At 37.7% G+C, this 23,525-nt stretch overlaps 1 protein-coding gene and 1 pseudogene across 6 annotated transcripts in view; one reads left to right on the top strand and one right to left on the bottom strand.

The window, feature by feature from the left end:
* Positions 1–1,678: 1,678 nt before the first annotated feature.
* The window catches only part of RAB30 (RAB30, member RAS oncogene family), a 72,269-nt gene continuing 50,422 nt past the window's right edge, over positions 1,679–23,525 (bottom strand). For all 6 annotated transcript variants that reach the window (XM_016160332.2, XM_016160335.2, XM_016160336.2 and 3 more), the window contains 4 exons: positions 22,861–22,961; positions 19,589–19,672; positions 13,953–14,136; positions 1,679–8,066 (listed from right to left, as the gene is read on the bottom strand). In XM_016160332.2, coding sequence (XP_016015818.1) covers positions 7,816–8,066; positions 13,953–14,136; positions 19,589–19,672; positions 22,861–22,953 — 612 coding nt within the window. In that variant the 5' untranslated portion in view covers positions 22,954–22,961 and the 3' untranslated portion in view covers positions 1,679–7,815. The remainder of the gene's footprint in view (positions 8,067–13,952; positions 14,137–19,588; positions 19,673–22,860; positions 22,962–23,525) is intronic.
* LOC107518548 lies at positions 10,112–10,757 on the top strand (annotated as a pseudogene).

Raw genomic sequence — 23,525 nt, 5'->3', positions numbered from 1 at the left:
GCAAAAATGCTTGTGGCAAAGTTTTCTACCATGAAGATGCAATGGTGAATACTGGACACAGATTTGTATGGTGTTTGAATTATATCTCAATTTTTAAAAGAGAGATGCAACTTTATTTAAAATATTTTGTTTAGATTCCTGTTCCCTATGCCTCCTATTAAACATTAATTGAAGTTTTCATACAATTGTCTTTCTATAGAATGTTTTCCGCTAATTGCACTAAAGTCATTATGGGTTTATATTTCTAACAGATTTTTATTAAGGAAAAAAACATAATCACATAAGACATGGTACAGTGTACTGTTAATATTTTCATATTAACATTTAAAATAAAAGTATTATATTCGCATTGAAGCTGATGCTTAGATTTCATATACTGGTGTATTCAGATATTACTGAGAGCCTATGCTTAAAACCAACAGCCAAATATTAAGAATTGAGTTCATAAGACTTGATGATTAACATATTTGTTAAAACTATATGTATGTTAAAGATCCATGTTTTAATGGGAAGAAGTAGGAAATGAGGAGAAATCAGGGATTCTCAAAGTCTTCATAAAACAGCTTTTCTAAGTATTTTTTCTAGCTGCTGAGAAGACCTCCAGGATGATATATTTTACATTTTATTTCATCCCTATACTAAAAGTCATGCATTAAGGTATAGGCAACAATATATATGGGCACACTTTTTCCCTTTAGATTATCAAAAATCTCTTCTTAATCCATTATTGTCTGAAATTTTAAGATTTTTTTTTTGCTGAGTTTTACTCACATACATTTATGTATGTATATTAACATAAATACATTTATGTAGTTCCCTTACATATCATCAAAGGACCTCCAACCAACTGGTATGTCTAGAGGACACTTCACTGAGCAGATATTGGAAGCCAGCATTCCAGTTATTTGAAATTTTCTATTACAGGGACATGAAAGCCTCAACATACCTTAAAGGGTTAAGACGATTAAAAAAAAAATTTTTTTTTAATTTAAATCAATTGACATTCATTGTCAAATAGCCTACAAGAAAGTTCCACTAACATCCTGCAATTGTATAGGACAAGAGAATATTTATTCCTAATGGTTAAATTCCAGAAAGAAATGTTTAGCAGCTGTTTTTCAGAGGCTTTATCAAGTCTTGCTATTGTTATTTAATTCAGGCATAACTGTGTAACCTTAAACAAAAGCTATGCACCATTCAACCAACTACTGACAAAGCATCATAACAGATCAGATTCTTATCTTTTATTCTATACATGAATTTTTGCTTTAATAAACATTTGATAACCCAATTTTTATTTTGGAATTTAGTGCACATGTAGGAAGGGAAAGAAACCCTGTGAAATTTTGAGGTTGGTAATTATGTCTATTAAATAATGTCATCTTTGAAATTAAATTCTAAAAGCAGATTATAAAACTAGAATTATGACTCCATTTTTACCAAGAGGAAGAAAAAAGAGCCACACAACCAGAATAATTTTTCAAAAGCACACTTTGTTATCAGTTATGTTGTATAAAGGAGAAAAGTACATGGATAATTGAAGAGTTAACAGTAGGATTATTACCTAAATCTCATACCAATAAGAAGCTAAGAGTTTAAAAATACCCATCCTGACATTCCCCAAGGAAATAATTATTATCACCTTAATTAGCTTTTCTGTCATTTTTTTTTAAAAAAAAAATGAGGCAAAAGGGCAATAATAAATGGCAAATATGGCTCCTTAAAAGAAGATAGGATCAACCCATTTTTCTTTCCATGGAGAATAGGATCAAGAAGAGGTTCAAATTGCACTATGAGGTATTTCAGTAACAAGGTTAAGTTTCCTGATAATGAGTTTACAACCCTGGAATCGCCTATTTTGGGGTTAGAGAGGGCAAGAGAAAGAGACAGACAGAGACAGAGACAGAATGAGTGAGAAAAGAATGCCTTTCCTGAAGTATGTACAGCAATGAAGTCTCTTGGGTAATATTAATGCCCAAAGACAGACTGATGGATCATATAAGTGATTTCCTTTTAAGGCCCTTTTAGAAATGCAGCTCTTTTCTTTGAAGTCAAGAGGTTTTCTGTTTTGTCTTACGAATCTATCCTTGCATCAGACTATCCAAAGTCTGTTTTTAATCAAGGAGGTAAGAACTAATATTTGAGTACTTATTGTTTACTAAGAACTGTACTTTCGATTTATCTTGTCTAACTTTCATAATAATCCTGACGGCTATAAGTCTATCTCATAGATGAGGAAACATGCTCAAGAGATTGTGCTTTGCATAAAGTTATAGCTAATTAATTCATGGCCATACTAGGACTCCTCACGCTTTGCCTAGTATTCTTCTTTCTACACACCTCCCTACATCTCTCTTATGTGTAAGAATCACAACCCACCAAGGTTTCCATCAGAAACTAGAACACAAATCCAAAAAATCTGCTTTACCTCAGTGGGAAAGTAATCATTTGACTCATGCACCTCAGAAAGTCAATCAAAGAAGAGGTGACTAGCTCTCATGCTCTGACCTCTTATCCAAAGGAGTCAAAGGAAGTCTTACCCAAACTCAAGTGTTTCTCACTATACTGATGCAAGACCAATGCATCTATGAGCCTAGCAAGGATAACTGTTATTTTGCAGGTGGAATCATTTGATCATGGAATTTATTAGCAAATGTTCATAGTTTTCTGATTTTCAAAGACCTGTGTTTTGTTACTTTCTATATGAAGCAATTTGGCCTCAGTTCTGTTAAAATCATTTTCAGATCATATTTTTTTCAAGAGAATCAAAACAACTAACCAAATGTTACTTGAGATTTTTCCAAAATGCATCTTGGCTCTGCCTTATGCCAGTGATCCAACAGCTGATCTCTGATGGAAGCTGCAAAACTTCAAGTTGCTATGTTTATGAGATCTTTAACTGAAGATTCTGTTTTACTAAAAAGGCCTCTCCTGAAGAGACACCAATTATTCACTAAACCGAGCCTGACCCATATTTGGCAAGTTACAAATACACAATTTTCATGATTTCATGTGACTTCTACTAAAACAATAAAATTAAAAGTTTTTTAACTCAGGAATGAGTTTGTAATTTCAACAAGACATCAATGAATAAACTGACAAAGCAATCCCAGCCTGGAGTAAGTAGTCTTTTGGTCCAACAACATATAACCAAACTCCTTCTTGGAAGATATTATACACTTTATGTAGAAGAGCAGACTTTTTAAAAAAGTCATTAGCTCCAGGTCAACAAATATTTAATTAAACATGTTATGAAAGGCAACGTACTGCAACACAGAATTTTAAGTTAGTAGGTCATCTGGTCCAACCCCCAAACAATGCTGGGATCCTCTCCACCATCATCTTTGCTGAGTTTTTAATCTAGCCTTTCCTTGACAAAGACTATGATCTGAAGCAGCTCCTTTCATAATAAAACCATCTTTTGGAGAACGTTCTCTCTGACAAATCTGTGGTCCTATTGTCATTACTTAGTGGGCTTCATTCCATCCTTTTGAACCACAGAATATTACTCTAATGTACTAATTGTATTCCTCCCTCTTTCCCAATCTATATCTCCCCAAATCTTTCAAATAGTCTTCAAATGTCTTAAATTTAAAATTCCTTCATCATCTTTGTTACGCCTCAATTTGTTTTTAATTCCAAAGTATGGCTTCTAAGAATGATTGTAACATTCCAACATCACAAACTTCGGAAAGGAGATGAAGTGTCATTTCCTTTGGTCTAATGTTACTACATTAATTAGTTGTTTGAAGGGATAAGTTCTTAATTCAGTATGTTTTCTACCCAGTGTGAAGAATGTAAGGGAAAGCAGTTTTCCTTTCAAACACAAATAAGCTTATATGACAGAAGTGAAATCTAAAAAGAAGAAAACACATCCCTCTCTTATCCCAAAATTAGTATTCAACTATACCACTTATGGAAGAATGTAATATATGTTTTTTCACTGCTTTTGATTTTCTATTTAAATTTGAAAACACCTCTGTCAGGGCCATGGTTGAAAGAAGTAACTAGTTGCAGCAAAAAAAAAAAAAAATGTAGAAAAAAGCAAGGGCAAACCCTAGAGGGGTTCTTCCAGAGACTAATAGGGCAGTGGTCCCTAAAGTACTAATGAACATGAAATACAGAGTTCTGCAGAATTTATAGAAAATGTCTTATCTTTATGTAGGGGGAAAAATGAAAGTTTTTTTCCTGAATATAATGAGATGATACCTTATCCATGTGGCTTGGTTCATAAAAAGGACATTTTCATTTTAGTCAGAAGATCAACTCGAAATCATTTACTACTGGTATTTATTGAGAATGATTCATTAACTGAAATTTGATGCTGATTTTGGAAGAATTATGATATAGCAAAAAAAGAGGCAAATCATTGATCTAACAATGGAAGTCGCCAGTGGCCTCCTAAGGCAGTCATTCATGAACAGAAGAAAGAAGAATGCAGTCTTTAACTTCTGCCTCCTCCCTCTCAAGTCTAAATTATTAAAAATAATCCTAATCCAGACATCTTATTTTGGCCTGTGGTTTTTACCTTTCTCACCAAACTCTAAATCAGAAGTTGACACAGTGTCAAATCAATCTATATTACTTTTGTTTTTAGTTATTATCTTGCCGCTTCACTCAGAAAGAGATGTGAACATGAAATGACTAAAAGATGGGAAAATAGGGGCCAGGAAAAGCTAATGACCTAATTTAAGTAATCCACAGAAAGGATAATTGGTTCTGTATAATCAAAATTAAATGTTAATATAATTCAACAGGTCTAATTAAAACATATAAAGGAATAAAAAGCCTTGCATAGGTATAGGAGAAAGCACAGTCCTTTGAGAATATAGTCTACACAAAGCCATACATCATTAATATCAGCAAGCTATATGATTTCACACATTATCCCAAATTGAACTTATGACATGAATATGATGTTTTTTCACTGGAATGAAAAAAAGTCTTACCATATATTTAGTAACTTTATTAAAAGAAGAAAAATATCACACCGAAAATGGAAGCAGACATTGACTCTGGTAGTTTTATGAGTCAGATCAAGCCAAACTATGAGGAAGCAACTTCTTTTCATCCACCATTAAATGAGAATTCATTTTAAGAAGACTCATCTTAGCAAATATTGTAGCAAACCAATACATTTAGATCTTGGCCTGGTTTAAGATGACCACATTTAATTAGTGTCCTTTCTCAAGTTCTGTTTGAGAAATTTCTATTTAACCAAAAAATTTCATCTTGGCACTGCCATTTATTCAACTAATACTCATCGAGCACCTACAATATTGTCAGGGATCATTCTCAAACTTGAAATACATCAGTGAACAAATCTCCATAAGGCCTAATCTGGAATTCACATAACTAAGGAGCAAAAAAAAAAAAAAAAAAAAAAGAAATCAAAAGAAAGAAAGAAAGCCCTACATTCTCATCTGTCCCTGCTGATGGGCCAAGAATGGGTAACAGTAAATTACAGTAACAGGGAAGAAAGGAGCCAAGAGCAGAGCTTTCTAATTCCCTTCAGAGTGCAGCCAAGAGTAGCTAGAGGAGGCTGAACCCTAGGGAATACGAATTTCAGAATGCAAGCGTGGCTCTAGAAGCTTCTGTTTTACAACTAAATTTGTCCACTCTAACAAATTCTTGTCCTATGAGTTCACAAAGCAACTTTATTTTCAACATTTTTTCTGCTGTGAGACAAAGTTGGGTCATGATATACGGGGTAACTGGACTTTTGCCCTAACTAAAAGATAATAAATCTGAAGTTAGGGACATTTCCTCACAGTTTAAAAAGAGATGACCTTCTGCTCACCTTGATCAATGTGTTTTCTAAACACCTTTATTTGCTGGCTTAGTGGGAAGATGGGGAGGAAAAGGCAACAGTTATAAATTATTTTGCTTGACGTTTATTAAAATGATATTTCTTTCCTGTATAGATAGATTATAAAATAAAAGCAATTCAAACTTCTGGGATCTCCCTTACCCATAGGATCAAAACAAACACAGTGAGGCCAACCCAAAACACCAATCCCTTAAACAATATGTATAGTCCCCATGTGTAAGAGATGGGTCACTCTGATACCTACTAGAGAAATGTTAGAAATGCTTTATCGATATTGCATCTCTACATGACTCATTTCTTTACATTAAATCGCTTTCAATCATCAACATATCCGGACTGAGACTGCCACCCTCTACAGAAACAGTGGAATTACACATCATATTCTTATTCCATTACTCATCCCTCGGTTATGCTAAGTAGCAAGCTACATAAACATCTGACGGCATCAACATTGTACAGGTTTAAATATTTTCCCAATTTGCATTTATATCAGTGAACAAATTGGAAGGTATCAAAGTATGGCACTGAAGAAATAGTCATACATATTCAGCAGCACGTCTTCCATTTTGAGTCCTGTTTCAAAACTGGCTAAGTAAAGGCATATACACCTCCATCTGAGTTGGAGATTTGCAGTAACACATGCATATAAAGAAAGGAGGGAATGGGGAAGAGGGAGGGAAAGAATAAGGGAGAGATAAAAGAAGAAAAGAAAGGGGAGACCAGGAAAGAAAGGAAAAGAAAAAAGAATCAGGAAAGAATGTATGGTCTGAGAGTAACGTTACCACAAGGAGGAGGTGAGAAATGACAACTCGATCTGCTTCCACAAGCAGACATTTTCTAAGGTTATCACTGAAGGTACAAAAATGGTTCATGAGAGTTTTCATCTGTTGCTATTCTCACTATATTAAAAAAACGTTTACAAAATCCTAAGCCTTGGTCTGTCCAAGATGGATAGTACCAGAAAGTAAAAGATGTGACCTGCTATCAAGGACTGCGCTCTGCTTGGAACTTTGCACTGCAGTCCATTAATCCACAGTATTTTGGTCAGTTCTGGTCTGTTTTCTCATAGTACTCATCATGTCATAGAGCTAATCTTTTATATTAGAATATTATCAAGCATTCTTTTTTTTTTTTTTTCAAACTTTTTCATTTGCTTAAAGGGCAGGAAAGATGGGAGGGAGAACAGAATAAGAAAATGGTAAGATTTACAGGGGAACATGAAAGGAAAGTTTTCTCTTTCCCAACAAGTCCACTCTAGAAAAGGTAGCAATGAGACTTTAAGAGTGCTGATTGAAGGACTTCCCTTATTATTATTTATTTCTATGAAATACATTTAAGGACATAAATGTACTAAAACGTTTGGTCTGTGAAATAAGAGAATCATTAGCACCAAAAGGAGTCACGTAGCTTGTATATGCTATTAAAACAAAAATTGTTAACTGTTGGTCATGGGTAAAGGTTTCATTTCATTTTTACATCCTAAAGTTCTTAAAAGTGCCTGTGGACAAGAGAAATAACACTTTTCAAAATCTCCATGGGGTCATCGACACACACCACAGAGACAGTACTTGGACTTCTCAGTTTTGGTTTATCTGGTGGACATGAAAACCAGGGCCCCCAGAAGCCCTAAAAAATAGCCCCCACATGCACCCACTGATGAGCAGGAGGCATTCCCCTGACTGTGTTCAGGAATGCGCTTTTACTTGCTTTTTTAAAAAAACAAAAGCAACATGCTCTGCAGGTCATGGAGCGCCTAGTGCAATTTTCTCCTTGCTCTGACTCCACACTGCAAAAGGGCGAAACCACTATATGTTCTGCTTATGCCGGCCTGTGGACAAGTCCCTTGGCCTGCCATGCTTTGTAAACTCGGGAGCCACAGGAGTCAGAAGGTCCAAGAGCGGGAACCACCATCATTGCTAGATCGTCCCAGCAACTTGTGGCCCAGTGGGGCAGCTGCTGATTCCTTTCGCTTCTTGCCTCAGCCTTTAGTTGAAATTACAGCAAGTCAAATAGCTGATGCTTTTGCCTTCTCCAGGTAAGGGTGATGATACATTGTTCACAAGTGTGTTCTGCCTGGCTTCACTGATGAGACGGCAAGCTAAATCAAGGAAGAGTTTCTCCACGTTATCAGATTCCTTGGCTGAGGTCTCCAGATAATACATGTCCTGAGCTTCTGAGAATTCTTCAGCTCTCTGCTGGGAGACCTCTCTCCTTTCAGCCAGATCAATCTTGTTGCCTAAAACAGTGGTAAAATCACAGAACGAATCACCACTTGACTTTAAGCAGTCTTGGAAACATAAGAATTCAATTCCACTTCTGAAGTCAAACCAGATAGATGGGCAAGTAAAACAAAGCAAATGTGTGATTACTGGGATGTTTATTTTAAAATATCAGTGCCATCTGTAATGGCGAATAACTGGAAACAGTCCAAATGTCCATCAGTTGGGCACGGGCTGAATACACTAGGTAACCCCGTAGTTATTTGGAATTATTTGCCTCTATGAAAAGTAATAAGGAATATCTCTATATGCTGCCATAGAATGAGCCACTAGGATATATGTTGTTAAGTAAATAAAGCAAAGAAGAAGAAAGTGTTTATAATATACAACTAAGAAAAAAGGTGAAAAAAAATACACATACACAGTTTATCTCCTTATATTTTAATGGGAGAATAAACCAAAATCTTAATTTTAAAGATAATGGTTACCCATGAAAGGAATAATATTGAGAATAGGGAGGGATAGAAACTAGACCTTTCTAAATATATCTTATTTTATAGATTCAAGCATCGTGTAGATGTTTTACATTATACAATTAATTATAATTATGTAATCAATATGCAATTAAATTTAAAAACCAATTCCTAAAATTGAAAGCAAAAAGAAACAAATGAAACTGTTTATCACGAAGAGGCATAACTGCACAGAGAAAAACTATTTCAGGTGAATCAAAATACAATATTTTAACCATGCATCCCCAGGGGTATATGCCCTAATAGCAAAGAGAACTCAAGAAAAAATTAGGAACTGTTAGAGTAATCATCTCATCAGTGGTAGTGTCATCCTTATTATTCTGAGACCGCTCTGAATGTTTAGAGGTTAAAGCAAATGAGTAATTATGCAGGTGTCAATGGGACAGGGGCTTTTGGCATGGGAAAAAGGAAATACAAATATAAGATTAATAAGGTTAAGTAATATTTCTGAAGTCCTGAATTACAGATGGAAGTATCAGTATAATAAATAATTCATGGTGTATTTTTTTATCTTTTATAATTGTTTCTACCTCTTTTCTCCTGGAAACCTGACAAACGTGATATGTCAATTGTGTTACTTGATAACATTTTTCTATGGTAATAGTGACCCCTGATTGATAAATTCCATCTAGTGTGGGAATTCTATGTATACATTATAAATACCTGATGGAAATCCATACCTTTGGGCTTCCTGAGTATGGTGATTCTTCATTTGAAGAGATTCTGAAAGTTAGGCCCATGGAGTTATTATAAGAAACACTGGCTCCCACAAGGCATCGAGGCTTCTACCTCATACCTGAACTGTCCCAGGAGGCTCTGGACCACCGTAGGGACTGCTATGAGAACTACTTCCACTGAAGAGGAATGCCTGATGCTGACTTGCTGTAAAGCCACATTTCCTGTCCTGTCCTATACCCTTCTAAGCCAATATGATGCTAAGTGTGGCCTGTGGTAGCCTTGTGAATCAAAATGTTTAGTAGAGCCTAATAGGACAAGTCCTTGTGGACACCACAGAATTCATCTCATGCACGCACACACACACATGCACACACACACACTAACTCTGCCCACTGAAAAGCCCAAACACAATGACCAAACCACTAGTAAGGAGGATTACTATCACTTTGGTTGTGGCCTGTAAATACAACTTCCCATTAAAAAACAAAAACAAAACAAACAAACAACAAAAAAACAGTGCTTGGTGGGATTGCAAATTGGTGCAGCCACTATGGAAAATAGTATGGAGGTTGCTCAAAAAATTAAAAATAGAATACCACATGACCCAGCAATCCCACTTCTGGATATTTATCTGAAGAAATCTAAAACACTAATTTGAAAAGATATATGCTCACTGTAGCATTACTTACAATAGCCAAGATACAAAAGCAACCTAAGTGTCCATTGATAGATGATTACATAAAGAAGATGTGGTACATATATACAATGGAATATTAAACGGCCTTAAAAAAAATAAAATCTTGAGCTCTCAGTCAGACACGCCTGGAGACACTTCTGGAAGTAACATCATGATGACTGCCCAAGGAGAATCCCAAGTTCAGTTCAAACTTGTATTGGTTGGTGATGGTGAGACTGGAAAAGCAACATTATGAAATGTCACCTGACTGGTGAATTTGAGAAGGACATAGCTACCTTGGGCGTCAATGTCCATCCCCTTGTGTTCCACACCAACAGAGGACCTATCAAATTCAATGTGTGGGACACAGCTGGTCAGGAGAAGTTTGGTGGCCTGAGAGATGGCTATTACATCCAAGCCAAGAGTGCCATTATAATGTTTGATGTAATTTCGAGAGTTACTTACAAGAATGTGCATACTGGCATAGAGATCTGGTACAAGTATGTGAAAACATCCCCAACGTGTTGTGTGGCAACAAAGTGAACATTAAGGACAGGAAAGTTAAGGCAAGATCAATTGTCTTCCACCAAAAGAGGAATCTTCAGTACTATGACACTTCTGCCGAAAGCACCTACAACTTTGAAAAGCCCTTCCTCTGGCTTGCTAGAAAACTAACTGGAGACCCTAACTTGGAGTTTGTTGCCATGCCTGCTCTCGCCTCACCTGAGGTTGTCACGGACCCAGCTTTGGCAGTGCAGTATGAGCACAGTCTAGAGGTTGCTCAGACAACTGCTCTGCCGGATGAGGACGACGACCTGTGAGAAGATGAAGCTGGAGCCCAGCGTCAGACGTCTAGTTTCACAGGTAGCTGTTCCGTGATGTCAGTGGTACAGCGTGTTTGCCACTGTATTATGCAGCTAAGCAGAACATGTGCTTAATCTGGGATGCTGAAGCATGTGAATGGGCTTCGAAGTGAATGTGGCAGTTAACCTTCATTTTTTTGGACCTGCCTGTTTAGCTGTTTTGGAATGCAGCTGTTTCTTTATTGAGTTTCAAACATAGACTGCTATGGTCACATCACAATGCTCAGCAGTGAAACGTTGTTTGTTACTATCATTCCCATTCCTTTCCATTTAGAATCAGAATAAAGTTGTATTTCAAAAATAAAACATAAAAAATTAAAATCTTACCATTTGTGATGACATGGATGGACCTAGAGGGTATTATGCTAAGTGAAATATTTAGAGAAAGACAAATACCATGATTTCATTTATATGTGGAATCTAAAACAACAAACGAACAAACAAAACAGAAACAAACTCATTGATACAGAGAACAAGCTAATGGTTGCCACATGGGAAAAGGGTGGGGGTATTTGGTAAGAAAGGTGATGGGATTAAGAAGTACAAATTGGCAGTTACAAAATAGCCATGGGTATGTAAAGTACAGCATAGGGAATATTGTAATAACTATGTATGGTACCAGGTGGGTACTAGACTTAGTAACTATATAAATGTCTAACCATCATACTGTATACGTGAAACTAATATAATATTGAATGTCAACTATAATTGAAGAATAAAAAAAACTTTTTAAGTAAAAAATACTGAATACTGAAAGCATACTAAATTGAGAATTTTTACATAGGAGACTTAAAGGAGACACTGCCTTGCATAGAGTAAGTAACAAATGTTGGTTTGAGTTAAAAAAAGAAAAAGAAAAACAATGCTTCTTGAAGAAATGGTTAATTCCAGGTCTTGGATGGGAAATGCACAAGATGTGCCTAGAACACTTGTTGTACCCGAAAACAAGAAAATTATCAGATTCCTGGGGTCATGTCAACGGGACTCAGGAGCCTACCATCAAAGTTGGAAGAGTTGGAGCATTGACAATCATTGCAAGGGAATAGAATACATCAAATATACTTAAATCTATAACATTCAAAATATAAACAAACTTCAATAGTTACTTTTGGAAAATACTAGAACATCAACTCATTTTCTTGAAAAGCAGTAAAAAAAAAAAAAAAAAAAATCAAGCATTTTTCTTGACTGTCCTGTAAGAACTATACCTCAGAGTACCAACTATGAAGTATTCTTGCTAAAAGGAAAACCAACACACACACAAACAAAAAACCTGAATCTGATCAGGCTCTAAATTTTCCTACAAATCTGCAGGAAATTCAGGTGATGGAGGAGTATGTCAAATGACACTCAAAGGAGTAAAATAACAAAATTCAGACTTAAAAACTCTACAGGAAAAACAAATGCTTTAACATATGTCTCAAGAGAGGAAAAAATGGAGGGAATAACCTACAAATAAAAGAAGAATTAAAAAACATAAAAAATCAATTATATAAATGGACCTTATTTGAATCTTGATTTGAATAAAATTTTAAAAAAATTTTAGTCAACCAAGGAAATTTGAACAATGTCTAAATTTTTGAAGCTATTAAAGAATTTTAAATATTTTTAGGTGTGAAATAGCATTATGGTTGGGTTCCCTTTTTCTAAAAAAAAAAAATCTTGTCTTTTAGAGATATACAGTGAAATTTGAAAGATGAATTAATGCAACAACTGGATTTGCTTCAAAATAATCTGAAGGAGAGGGTAGACAGAATAAATGGGAACAGTTAAATAAGAGTGGCCATGAGTAGATAATTGCCAAAGCTGAGAGATGTGTACATAAGGGTTCATTATAGTGTTTTCTCTACTTCTGCTTATGTTTGAAATTTTCCATAATAAAAAGTTTTTTTTAAAAAAAGCCAGTGCCTCTTTCATACTGAACTGACTAATTATCTCCCCTCAAATCTTCATTTAACTTCCTTAGATAAATTCCCAAGTAGTAATGCTTTGACTCATGTTCTCAGGGGCTTTCTGTGGAACAAAAAGAAAGCCAAGTCCAAAGCTGAGACCTTTCGGGTGCTTCATGGCAAAGGTTCTCCAGTATGCAAGAGGGTTTTCAGGACTGGGCAGGAAGCAATAGCTTATAGAGGCATATACAGAGATACTTAACTCAGCAGCCTGAAAGAAAAGTCCAATAATTTGTTATAAAGAAGCACACTAAAGTTGGACAAATGTAGGGTTTGGAGTAGATCTTACATGCTGTGTGACCTTGGGAAAAAAACTTCACCTCTCTGAGCCTTGGTTTCCTCATCTGTAAATTAGAGATCATGACACATAAAGTGCCTAATAAGATTCCTGGCACATATATGCTAGTTATACTGCTTACTATAAAGTGTTAACTTACTGTTAGCTGTAATTTATAACTTAATGTTTCTAAAGTTTTCTACCCAGATTTCCAATTCAGGTCTTGCTAGAATACACAGCAATGATTCTTTGTAGAAAGAAAACATTTTAACAACCATATATTTTAACATTTTTCTATCACCACTAGAGGAATTTTTAATGATCTGGTCCATTTCACTGCAATTCCATTCTTAATGGGTGTATCTGTCACCACAGGAAAATCATGGGCTATTTTCTGCTTTTCCCCTTATACTAAACAAAGATTTAGTACCCACCTACAAAATGAAACAAACTGCAGAAATTCTCTTAGAGGATTCTTTCTGAAAATTAGAATTTCTTAAGTCAGCATAAAAGTAAGAAGGGAAAATATTAGTCAAAGTCTCTTTTTTAAGTAAAAAACCAATTGCTTCAATAGTGAATTCCTTATTAACTTAAGAGATATATTTTACTTCTAGCCCAACAATTTCTGTGATCTCGTAATTGGATTTAAAAAAATGTTTAGCAGCCCACATAACCTTCATGGCAGTCTACCTTCTTCCCTAGAGCCTACATGGATAGAAAAACGAATCAGCAATATTTTCTGCTTGACTTTTCTAAACCATCACCATGGTTCATTTTTTCTGCAATTTCAAAAGAACCGAATGCTGATGGCTTAAATTATATAGCTGTAGATTATACTCTTGGAGGGTACCAAGGCACAAGCTTTACATGATTATAAATTCTCTAATGCCCACAAATCAATTTCCCTCCTCGTTAGTCCTCACTTACCGACTAGCACAGTGATGACCTTGTTGCTGGCATATTGTTCTATTTCCCGCAGCCACTCAGGAAGGCAACGGAAGGACTCCTCACAGGTTATGTCATAGGTGAGGATCAAGGCATTGGCGCTTCGGTAATAACTCTGGGTAATGGACCGGAATCTCTCTTGACCTGCTGTGTCCCAGATCTGAAGCTATAATGGCAAAAGAGAAGAATTAGGTTGGAGAAGCAGAAAGAGCGAGCATTATTTTACTTTAGAAGTGGAAACACCGTCACCCAAATAATTTCATGGTTAAAAGGACTTAACGATTTAAAAAAAAATTATTGTGTTTCTGGTTAGGAATAGAGGCTGGCTTTTTGTTTGTTTGTTTGTTTTTTCCTTTGTTAGATTATTCTAAGAGTTTCCTCTTTACTCTTAAAAAAATTACTGAGCATTTATTATGTGCCAAGCTCTATTCTAAGTACTTTACACGTAATAACTCATTTAATCTTCATACCTCTGTGAGGTAGGTGCTATTGCTATATCCATTTCTCATATGAAGGACAGAGATGAATAAACTTGCTCAACATCTCACAGCCAATATATCCCAGAGCCAATTCAACCGGGCCTTGTGATCCCAGAGTCCATGCTCTTAACCACATGTTATATTATAAAAGTTACAGTACAGGGCAAGCTGTCATTCTGTGATTGTTGGCATTTCAATCAGCAACTGGAAAGGGAAAAAAGTCCAACTTTACCACCTTTTCCAGTTCAAAACTTAAATGAATATGTTAAGGTATTATCTATGTTAATGAAAACAGGAACAATGCCATGAAAGACAAAAAAAAAACAAAAACAAAAACAAAAAAACAAAAAACTCCTCAACCAGTTTTAAGCTCTGTGGTCTCGAGTTAAGTCACTTTGCCTCTTTGAGTTTCAGTGGCTTCTTTATAAAAAGAGGTTAATAACATGTAAACATGCTGAAAGTTAACATTTTCTGTAGTCTTCTACCAGTTCTATGACCTAATAACTGATGGTTCTAACAAAGAAAAAGGCAAAACACTTCTCACTTCTCCCTGAATGGCCCCACAGAGCAGAAAGCTGCTGAAAGAGAACTGTTTTCCAGAGAGACTGCTGAGTGCAGAACAAATTAGAAGGCCTTGGGACATAACAGTAACAACAACAATAATAATCTTCCCTTCTAACTGCATAAATTTCACATGTCACAAGATGCATTCACCCCCATTAACGGAACATCATTTCCTTACAGAAGGCCTTCTGGAACCTTCAGATTGAGCCAGGTTCCCTATCACCACCACCCCCCACCCCCAAAAATTCTCTCCTGAAACCCACCCTGTAATTCTCCCTCATGAATTACAACACCTGACCCACTTATTTATCTGTAATAATTTGTTTAATGGCTTTCTTCCTCAGTAAACTGAAAGGTTCATGAGGGGGAAGTCCAGATCCATCTTATTGACAGTTTTCCCTGCACCAAATAGAGTGTCTGGCAAATAGTAAGCTGTTCAAAGACTTATTGACGTCCTCACCTAACCCTTACGACAACCCAGGGCGTTAGGCAAGTTTATGCCTCCCCTTCATTAACGGGAAACTCCATCTCCTAACTGTGCTGTCTTTGTCCCCCGAAGACTGATTTCAACATACATCGGCATCTAAAGAGGATCAGTCAGGTGGTGTCACACTCTGCTCATACCAGGATTAGCCCAGGAAAACGATGAGTGACCGGCAGTCCCTGCCACCACTCAGCAGCACACAGGCTCTCCTTTGATTTGGAGCTGCAGCTGCCCTTTGATGATGTACATCAAAGTCTGTGTATACTGAAGGCAACCATACAGATGCTCTGGTTTTTGCCAGGACAGAGGCTATTTCTCTGCTCTGCCCCAAACCCAGGGACACGGTTCCCTTCTGCCAAGATGTGTCTTAGAACAAAAGATTACTGTCTTAATGCCACGTTGAGTCTCTAAAAACACTTGTGATTGGATTTAACTCTGGTAATCATGAGAAATCAGTATGTTTTCATGACTGGAACATCTTGAGGACAGCTTTGAGAATTAAAGCCACTAAAATATTTTCTAGAATAGTGACTGCATAGTTTTGTCAAGATGTATGTATGCTGCTTTCTAATAGGGGGCTGTTCCCAGCCTTACGGTTGATTCTTGAGGATATCTGTATTCTATTGCTTTCCTTATTCAACTCAGTTTCACTATTCTCTCTGTAATTCATTTACACCTTTTCAGCATTTACAGGTCACTAACAAATGCAGAGCATTGTGCTAAGCACAGGAAGGCTACAAAGATTAATAAAACACAATCACTTATCTCAAAGAGCTCACGGTCTATAGGGAGGACAAACAACAATGGTAACTAACCGTAATAAAATATGACATGTTCTATTAAAGAGGCACTAGCAGGAGAAAGTCTCCTAATGTAAGTCTCACGCCGGTCGGCATGCTCTCAATACCAGAGCCATGGGCTTTCTAACCACTCTCACCTCCAACATGGGGCAACTTACTGTTCGCTCTCTTCCTTGCACCACTACTTACACCTCTATTGCCACACCATCACAATAATGTACTGTAATCATTGGTTTACTACTGTGTCTCCTTGCTAGGCTGAGTTCTTTGAGGGCAAGGCCTATCTCTTATTTAAGTATAACCTTCCAGCGTCTTCCTAACACAGTCTGTGGTACATGGTGAACATGTCTGAACGATGGCTAACTGAAGGAACAAAGGCTTGTGGAATCACAAAGGAAGGATTGATTAAGTCCAGGTAATGGTTAGTAGGACAATAAAGAAGGTTTCATGGCTAAAATATTTGAGTTAGATGATAGTAAGTTACTAGAGAGCAAAGATGCTTTATCTAACACAGTGCTTGGCACAAAGCATCCACCATAACAGAGGATGGATGAATAAATGGATGGACAAATGGTCGACTAAGCAAACATATTTGCATTCTTTCAAGACTTCCCTATCCATGCAAAATGTACCTGATTAGAGAGACTTCCAAAAAAAATCTTCTATTTCTATAATAATTAATCTCCTAAAGTTAAAATGTTGTAGACGAGCTTAGTTTTACTTATGAGTCATTTAAGATAGACTTAAAAAATATCAATAGGCAGGAGAACATTCTATATATGTTTTAATTATATTTCCTATCCAAGGTCACCTTCATAATGCAGAGCACTTTAAGAAAAAGGCCTCTTCCTCAACTTTGCCTTTGCCGATTTAGCGCTAGGCCTTAATAGCTACGAGAACCTTTCTAATACCTTTGATTTCCTGACTTTGATCCTGGGAGCCGTCCTAGAAAGAATGAGACTTGTAGAGGAAGCTGGGGGTCAGGGGTGAGGAGTTGTCAGGAGAGAGACCTGAGCTCCCGTCCTGCCCTGCCACTTGCCAGGCAGGTGATCTCTCTTCCATTGTCTCCATGGGGCTCTGAGAAAGCCTGAAAACCTCTAGCATAAAGACACTTAAATATCACCAAGAAGAGGTATTTTGTAATTGTTCAGGAACAAAGGCAACAATAAGACAACAACTGTTTCTTGAGTGAAGCCTGGGCAACTCTGCCCTCTTCTACTGATAGTGTAAGGAAGTTGATCCTCAGGTGTCCAAGTGTTAACAAGGCCGTTGGAGTAATGTGGTCAAATAGGGTCACTTTATATCTTGATTCTGCATATATGGCTAGAAAGACTCACAGGCAAATTTATTAGGACTCCATTGAGGAGATTAGCCAACTGTGAAGTCTTATGAATAAAGGAGGTGCCGAGGCGATGGGGACAGAAACTAGCTGTGACTACCAATATGAGTCAGACACAAACCTTGCTCTTGGGGAGCCTGTGGTCTTATGATGGAGTCAGATCTTATTAAAGATGGATTTTTAGCTGAGTGTAATAAGCACTTAAAAATGAAGTTACGGTTTGCAGAAAGTGGAATAACTGTAATGTCTAAATCTGGGGATTCAGGAAAGAAAAATAAGGTGTTCATTAATAGTGGGGACCAATTCTTACTCCCTCGTACTCACTCCCAGGGCCTGGCACATGGCAGGCACTAACAATCTGATCAAAAGAATTAATTCACACATATATATGTACATAAATGGGAAACCCAAACACCTGCAAGTAAAATGCCTGAAGCAGTAGTTATCTTCACTTAACTTTTAGGGATAGCAACCACATCCACTCTGCTGGAACAACAGAGAGCTGCAAGTGGCTCTTCCAGCCAATGCCTGTTGCATGCACACTCCTGTCTCCTACCTATCTCCGCACCCTAGCTCCTAATCCCTACCCCAATCTGAGCTTTCCCGTTGGCATTTACATAGATTTCACTCCCTACTTTTGTTTTCCAGAGCCCTCCACTCTCTCCATCACTACTGTATTTAGTGTAAACATCCGGAGTAAGAAACTACTCTGAGGAGTCGGAGCTGGAAGAAACACAGGGAGAGCCTCTACCTCCAACTCAGGGGCCTCGTCCTACATTTCTATGTCGATGAAATGCTACAAGAGCACCTTGGAGCTTCTCTGCCTTTCCCAAGGCATTTGAAGGCTGGAGTGCAGGTACATATGGGAGAAGGATACAAATGACATGAACTCAAACTTGGAATGCTTAGGTTGGGATCTAACTGGGACTCTGACGACGCCACAGTTTGCACTGTGCACTTGATGCCAGGGTTATGGCTCCTTTCCATGGGCCTCAGCTCTGAAAGATCAGACAGTGGAATTCCACTAACTCTGAAAGGCAGGTCTTTGCACCCTTCTTCCACGTAATTTAGTCTAACTTTACATTTCTTTCCATCATCTGATTTCTTTCCTTGCTCCAAGGTGACAAGCTTCTTATGCTTTCATTCTCATCTTCTTTAATGGCAGGGGAGACCCCAGGGAGGCAGCGGGGTGCTTTAGCTCGCAAAGCTGGTTCATACCCTGCCTACTTCCCTTCCTAACTGTGAAGCCACAGATAAGTCACTCAACCTCTCTGAAATCCGTAAAATGAAGAAAATTTATCATTTACCACACAGGGTTTACAGTAAAGATTAAATTAAATAGGACAATACACGTAAAATCACCTAGCAAAGAGACTGACACATAGTATGTACTTGATAAACAATATCTCCCTTCTCCCGGTATTGGACATACCATAGTTCTTACAGGTACCAAAACATCCAGAGGCCACAAAGGGGACGGGAGAGAACATGGAGCCCTTCTGAACCCCTCATTTAGTATTTCCCCCTGCTAGAAATAAGGATATGATGGGAGATGTAATAACTCTAGTAAATGACTGATATGACTGAATGACCCATAACGAATGTAGGAATCAGTAGACTCTTACATGGGGCTGCTATTCAGAAAAGGTAGCACTGCTTATTGGCTCAACTTGGGAGATTCCCCCCAAATTTTCTTCTTTGTTTTCACATCACCTCTGATGTGACAGAAGACAGGACAACCTTGCCTTAGCCCTTCTTTCTCTGTCTTCCCATCTATAAACACACCATCCAGAACCCTTCCTGCCCCCATAAAGGGAACAGAAGAACTTCAGAAATAAGCTGCAATGGCAGAGTATATTATTTTCAATGTGGAAGATATAATAAATGTTATGAAAACACTACTTCCTTTCACATAGCACAAGAAAAACCTTACTAAACACTTAGCATCTTACCTTTACTTTTTCACCGTTAATCTCCACTGTCTTAATCATAAAATCAACTCCAATTGTGGCTCCTTGGCCAGGCGGAAAAAGACCCTAGAGAATAAATAACAGAAAATAAAAATTAAACAAATCTTTCAAATGAAATTTCCCCTCCCCCACCCTCCTATAACTACCATTGCCTGCCCTTCCTCTGGCTGAGTTAACTAGCAGTAAAGAGAACTCTGGTTAGTGTCATGGGAGCCCTGTTTAATTTAATTTTGTAGGTACGTATGTTTTGAGGGAAAGAGAAATGAGGGAGAAAGGGGAAGAGAGAAATTCTGAAAGAAAAAGAAAGGGCAAGGGGGGCGAAGAAAAGGAGAGGAAGATAGAGGGTGAAGGGAGAGAATTGGGAAAGGGCAAGGGGATCTCATTTCAAAGAATGAAACCAAAATCAGACTTAAGGATAAGATCAAGGAACAGGGAATCACAGGGGTGAGATCAGGATTGTTATAGTGAAGGCAAAATGGATAGGTGCTCTAAAAGAGAGAAAATCAGGAAGATTAAAACTGGTTATCAGTCTAGGGCAGGGGCAGCCATGGGGGTGGACAGCCAATATGAAAAAAACGAGAAATCAGTGTGAGAAAGATGAATGGTACAGTGAAGCTTTTGGATTTTCTTCTGCCCTTAGGGTGATAACTATTTCCCTCAGTGCAATATACCGTACATATATGATTACATGAGACCAAGGCCAATGATATTGGGAAGATAATTGAACAAAACAAAGTCATTCAGTGAGAAAGTATAGTAGAAATAGCACTAATCCAGGAGGCAGCAGCCTTAGGATTTCTGTGTGACCTCAGGTAAACCAGTCCCCTTCTCTGGGTCTCAAATTCAATGAGTTTGAGGCTGATGTAAGCATTTCAAAAACAAAAACAAGCTTAACATCAAACTGGAAGCTGAAATAGAAAGATTTCAGCAAAATTACATGTATAATGTAATTTACTGTTACATAATACTTCCCGTAAGCTTAGGGAGGGAGTTGGGGTAGGAAGGAATTCTATCAGAAAGAACACTTCACCTAGTTTCCCTTCCCTCTTCACTTATAGTCCAAAATTTCCAGAAATTAAAGTAAAATAAACTTTATTAGCTCTGGCAGCTAAGATTGGGGCATCTTTAATTAAGTCCATTCCCTAACCAGAGAATTCTTCGATTAAAGTTTAAACTTAAAAGACTAGGCTTCAAAACAACAGAAAATGTTCCATTGCATGTCTGCAAAAGATATAAATATAAACATTCATAACTTTACTTACAAATATTGAATCAATTTTCTTCTATTTTGGTTTGGCTCAAACACAAGGCTGCTAAGATTCAAGTTTATAGCTCCAGCTGTTTTGCAGTCTAACAAATGCCAAAAAATAAAAACAAATCCTTCCCCATGTCTTCTCCATCATTTTGTTCCCCAACCCCTCACACTTCAAAAACAGCTGAATCCAATTCATTTTAACTGTCTACTAAATAACAAAAACAAACATGATCCTGCCTATGAAATATGAATTTTGGGAGTAACTAGGGGACTGGGAAGGATACAAAGTAGACAGAAATGAAAAATAAGGGGTGGTGTGTTTATTGGTAAAAATTAATGTTCAAAAATTGAAGCATTTTTACCTCGAATGATAAGGTTTATACTTTTAAAGAGAAAAGCAAGATTCCAATGGTCTCAGAGCTTAGAACATGTGAAAGATAATGATGATCAGGCTGAGAACCACGAGACCTGGATTCTAATCCTAGCCTTGCTACTAACAGGCCATGAGATGCAAAGACATCATATTATCCCTCTAGACCTGAGTTCTTCACCTGTCCCCCTCACCCCCATCTTTCTGTTATCGCTATGCCAATAAAGCGACCCTGCTCAAAATAAATAAATAAATATGAGATGCAAAGATGTCATTTCATCCCTCTAGACCTGAGTTCTTCAACTATAAAATGAATCTTTCAGTAATGAAACAAGGTCAAGAGAGTTTTATAAAAAGGAGTATAAACTTCACTACATGTCTGCAGTTTTGTCCTCCTGCCAAAAGCAGAAAAAATTACTAATGTTAGATGGAAGTAAAACCAGCTGGCGTTTCCAATGCAATGCGCCAGCTAAGCCCAGATGCATTAGCTTGTTACTTTTGATTTCACCAGACTAAGTCTTAGTAAGTAAAAAACACTGAGTTCTTTTCTGTGTTCGTTATCACAGGGAAAACCTTGGCATTTCCAGAGGTGACTCTCTGCCCTAAAGCTGTTCGTGTGTTATTGGATCTGGCTCTCCAGTTTCTGACAGAACCACAGAATGTCAGAGCTGCAAGGAGTTTTGGAGATTGCCTGGCTCCTTGTGTGCAGCAGGTGGCAGGGAGGCCCAGAATGGGTGAGTAATCTACCCAGGCTTACACGATGAGCCAGGGGCAGAGCTGGGACCTGTGTCTTGACTCTCAGGCCAATATTCTTTCCACGACACCAGGATGCCCTGTGCCTTAAAAGAGCTAGTCTCAACTTTCCCAACTAGCACTTTATGAAAATGCAAGATGCACACATGATAATCCTTAAACAGATACCATTCATATTTTTCTGGGAAAACACAAAAGAAGGTCAACCTCAGAATGATTTCCTACTCACTCCTGTATAAAAATAGGCATGTAATCTCTGGCAGTAATTCTCAAAAGGGCAGCCCCAAAGGAAACTTGTACTAAGACCATTTGATAAGGACTCACCTCAAAAGGAATGCTTAATTTAGTTCAAATAGTCCTTCACTGGTCTCATTTCATCTCCATTTAATAGATCTAGAAAAATCAGCATATTTGATTCTGAACCAAAATGATTCATCCAGTTTTCTGGGAGGTATCAGAGGCATAGGCAGGGAGTTCGGTTTATTCGTATTTAAGTTTTTAAAAAATTAATATTTAGGTTTAATTTGATATCCAGATTCATTTGTTTCCACCTTTGGATTATAATTAACTAATGATCTATTTTTTAATGTAATAAACCATTTTTGATACTGCACAGTGAATGAAAGCTACTTGCCCCTTTCATTAAGGGAAGTACCGAGAGGCGTGGCAGGGTGGTGGTGACCCATGGAACCAGGCTCCCTTGAGATGGTTTAAACAACTCTAGTGCAGGCTACAAAGCTGGTGCACCTTCAAAGGGCACATTAAGAATTGGCAGCCAAGAGGCTTGGAGCTAGGCCAGTCACTCATACTGTTAGGTTCTCCTAACCCTGCAGGCCGGACTGAAAAGGCCAACCCTGGACTTTCGAGTTCTCTTACCTGAGTGAATCGTCGGACTAGGCACGTCTTCCCCACACCAGCATTGCCAATTAAAACAATTTTAAACAGGAAATCATAATCTTCCATACTCATTTACACAGCTGCAAGGCAAACAAACACAGGCAAGAGTGAGATGCGGCCTGATCAGACTTGCCCACAGAGCTCAAGCTGCGCCAGCCTTGTCTGCTCAGAAACAACAGGTCTGACTCATTTGAAGAGCAATTTAATGCTCCCCTCTGGTGACTCTGCCAGCAAGAGGAACACAGGTGTCTGGTCGCTGATGGACTTCATTCCTTCCCAGTTATCTCACGCCACAAAGAGTAAATGACACAGCTGTCCTTTAACCTGGTAACTTTTATTCTTCCAAGTAGTCAGGTCACAGGTCACTCATGCGATAAGATTTGTTTTCTTTTAACATGGAAAGGAGATTACAAATCTATGTGTGGACAAGCTGGGAGTGCAAGGAAGCAAGGCAAAGGAGGGCCCATCCAAAGCTTAAAGGTGGCTCATGTATAGGCCGTGTATGCCCCTAGGAAGAAGATCTAGGGGCTGGGAGCCTGAATGGAGGGAAAGAAACTTAGGAAGGAACCTTTCAATTTCTTGTAAGTCCTGGAGGTCTTAGGGTTTTACCAGTGGGAGATATTACCATCTTTTTCTTCTACCAC

Source organism: Rousettus aegyptiacus, unplaced genomic scaffold (genome assembly GCF_014176215.1).
Source record: "Rousettus aegyptiacus isolate mRouAeg1 unplaced genomic scaffold, mRouAeg1.p scaffold_m13_p_5, whole genome shotgun sequence".
NCBI classification, from domain to species: domain Eukaryota; kingdom Metazoa; phylum Chordata; class Mammalia; order Chiroptera; family Pteropodidae; genus Rousettus; species Rousettus aegyptiacus.
Note: the sequence above shows the minus strand (reverse complement) of the source record. Positions and strands in the feature narration are given on the sequence as shown.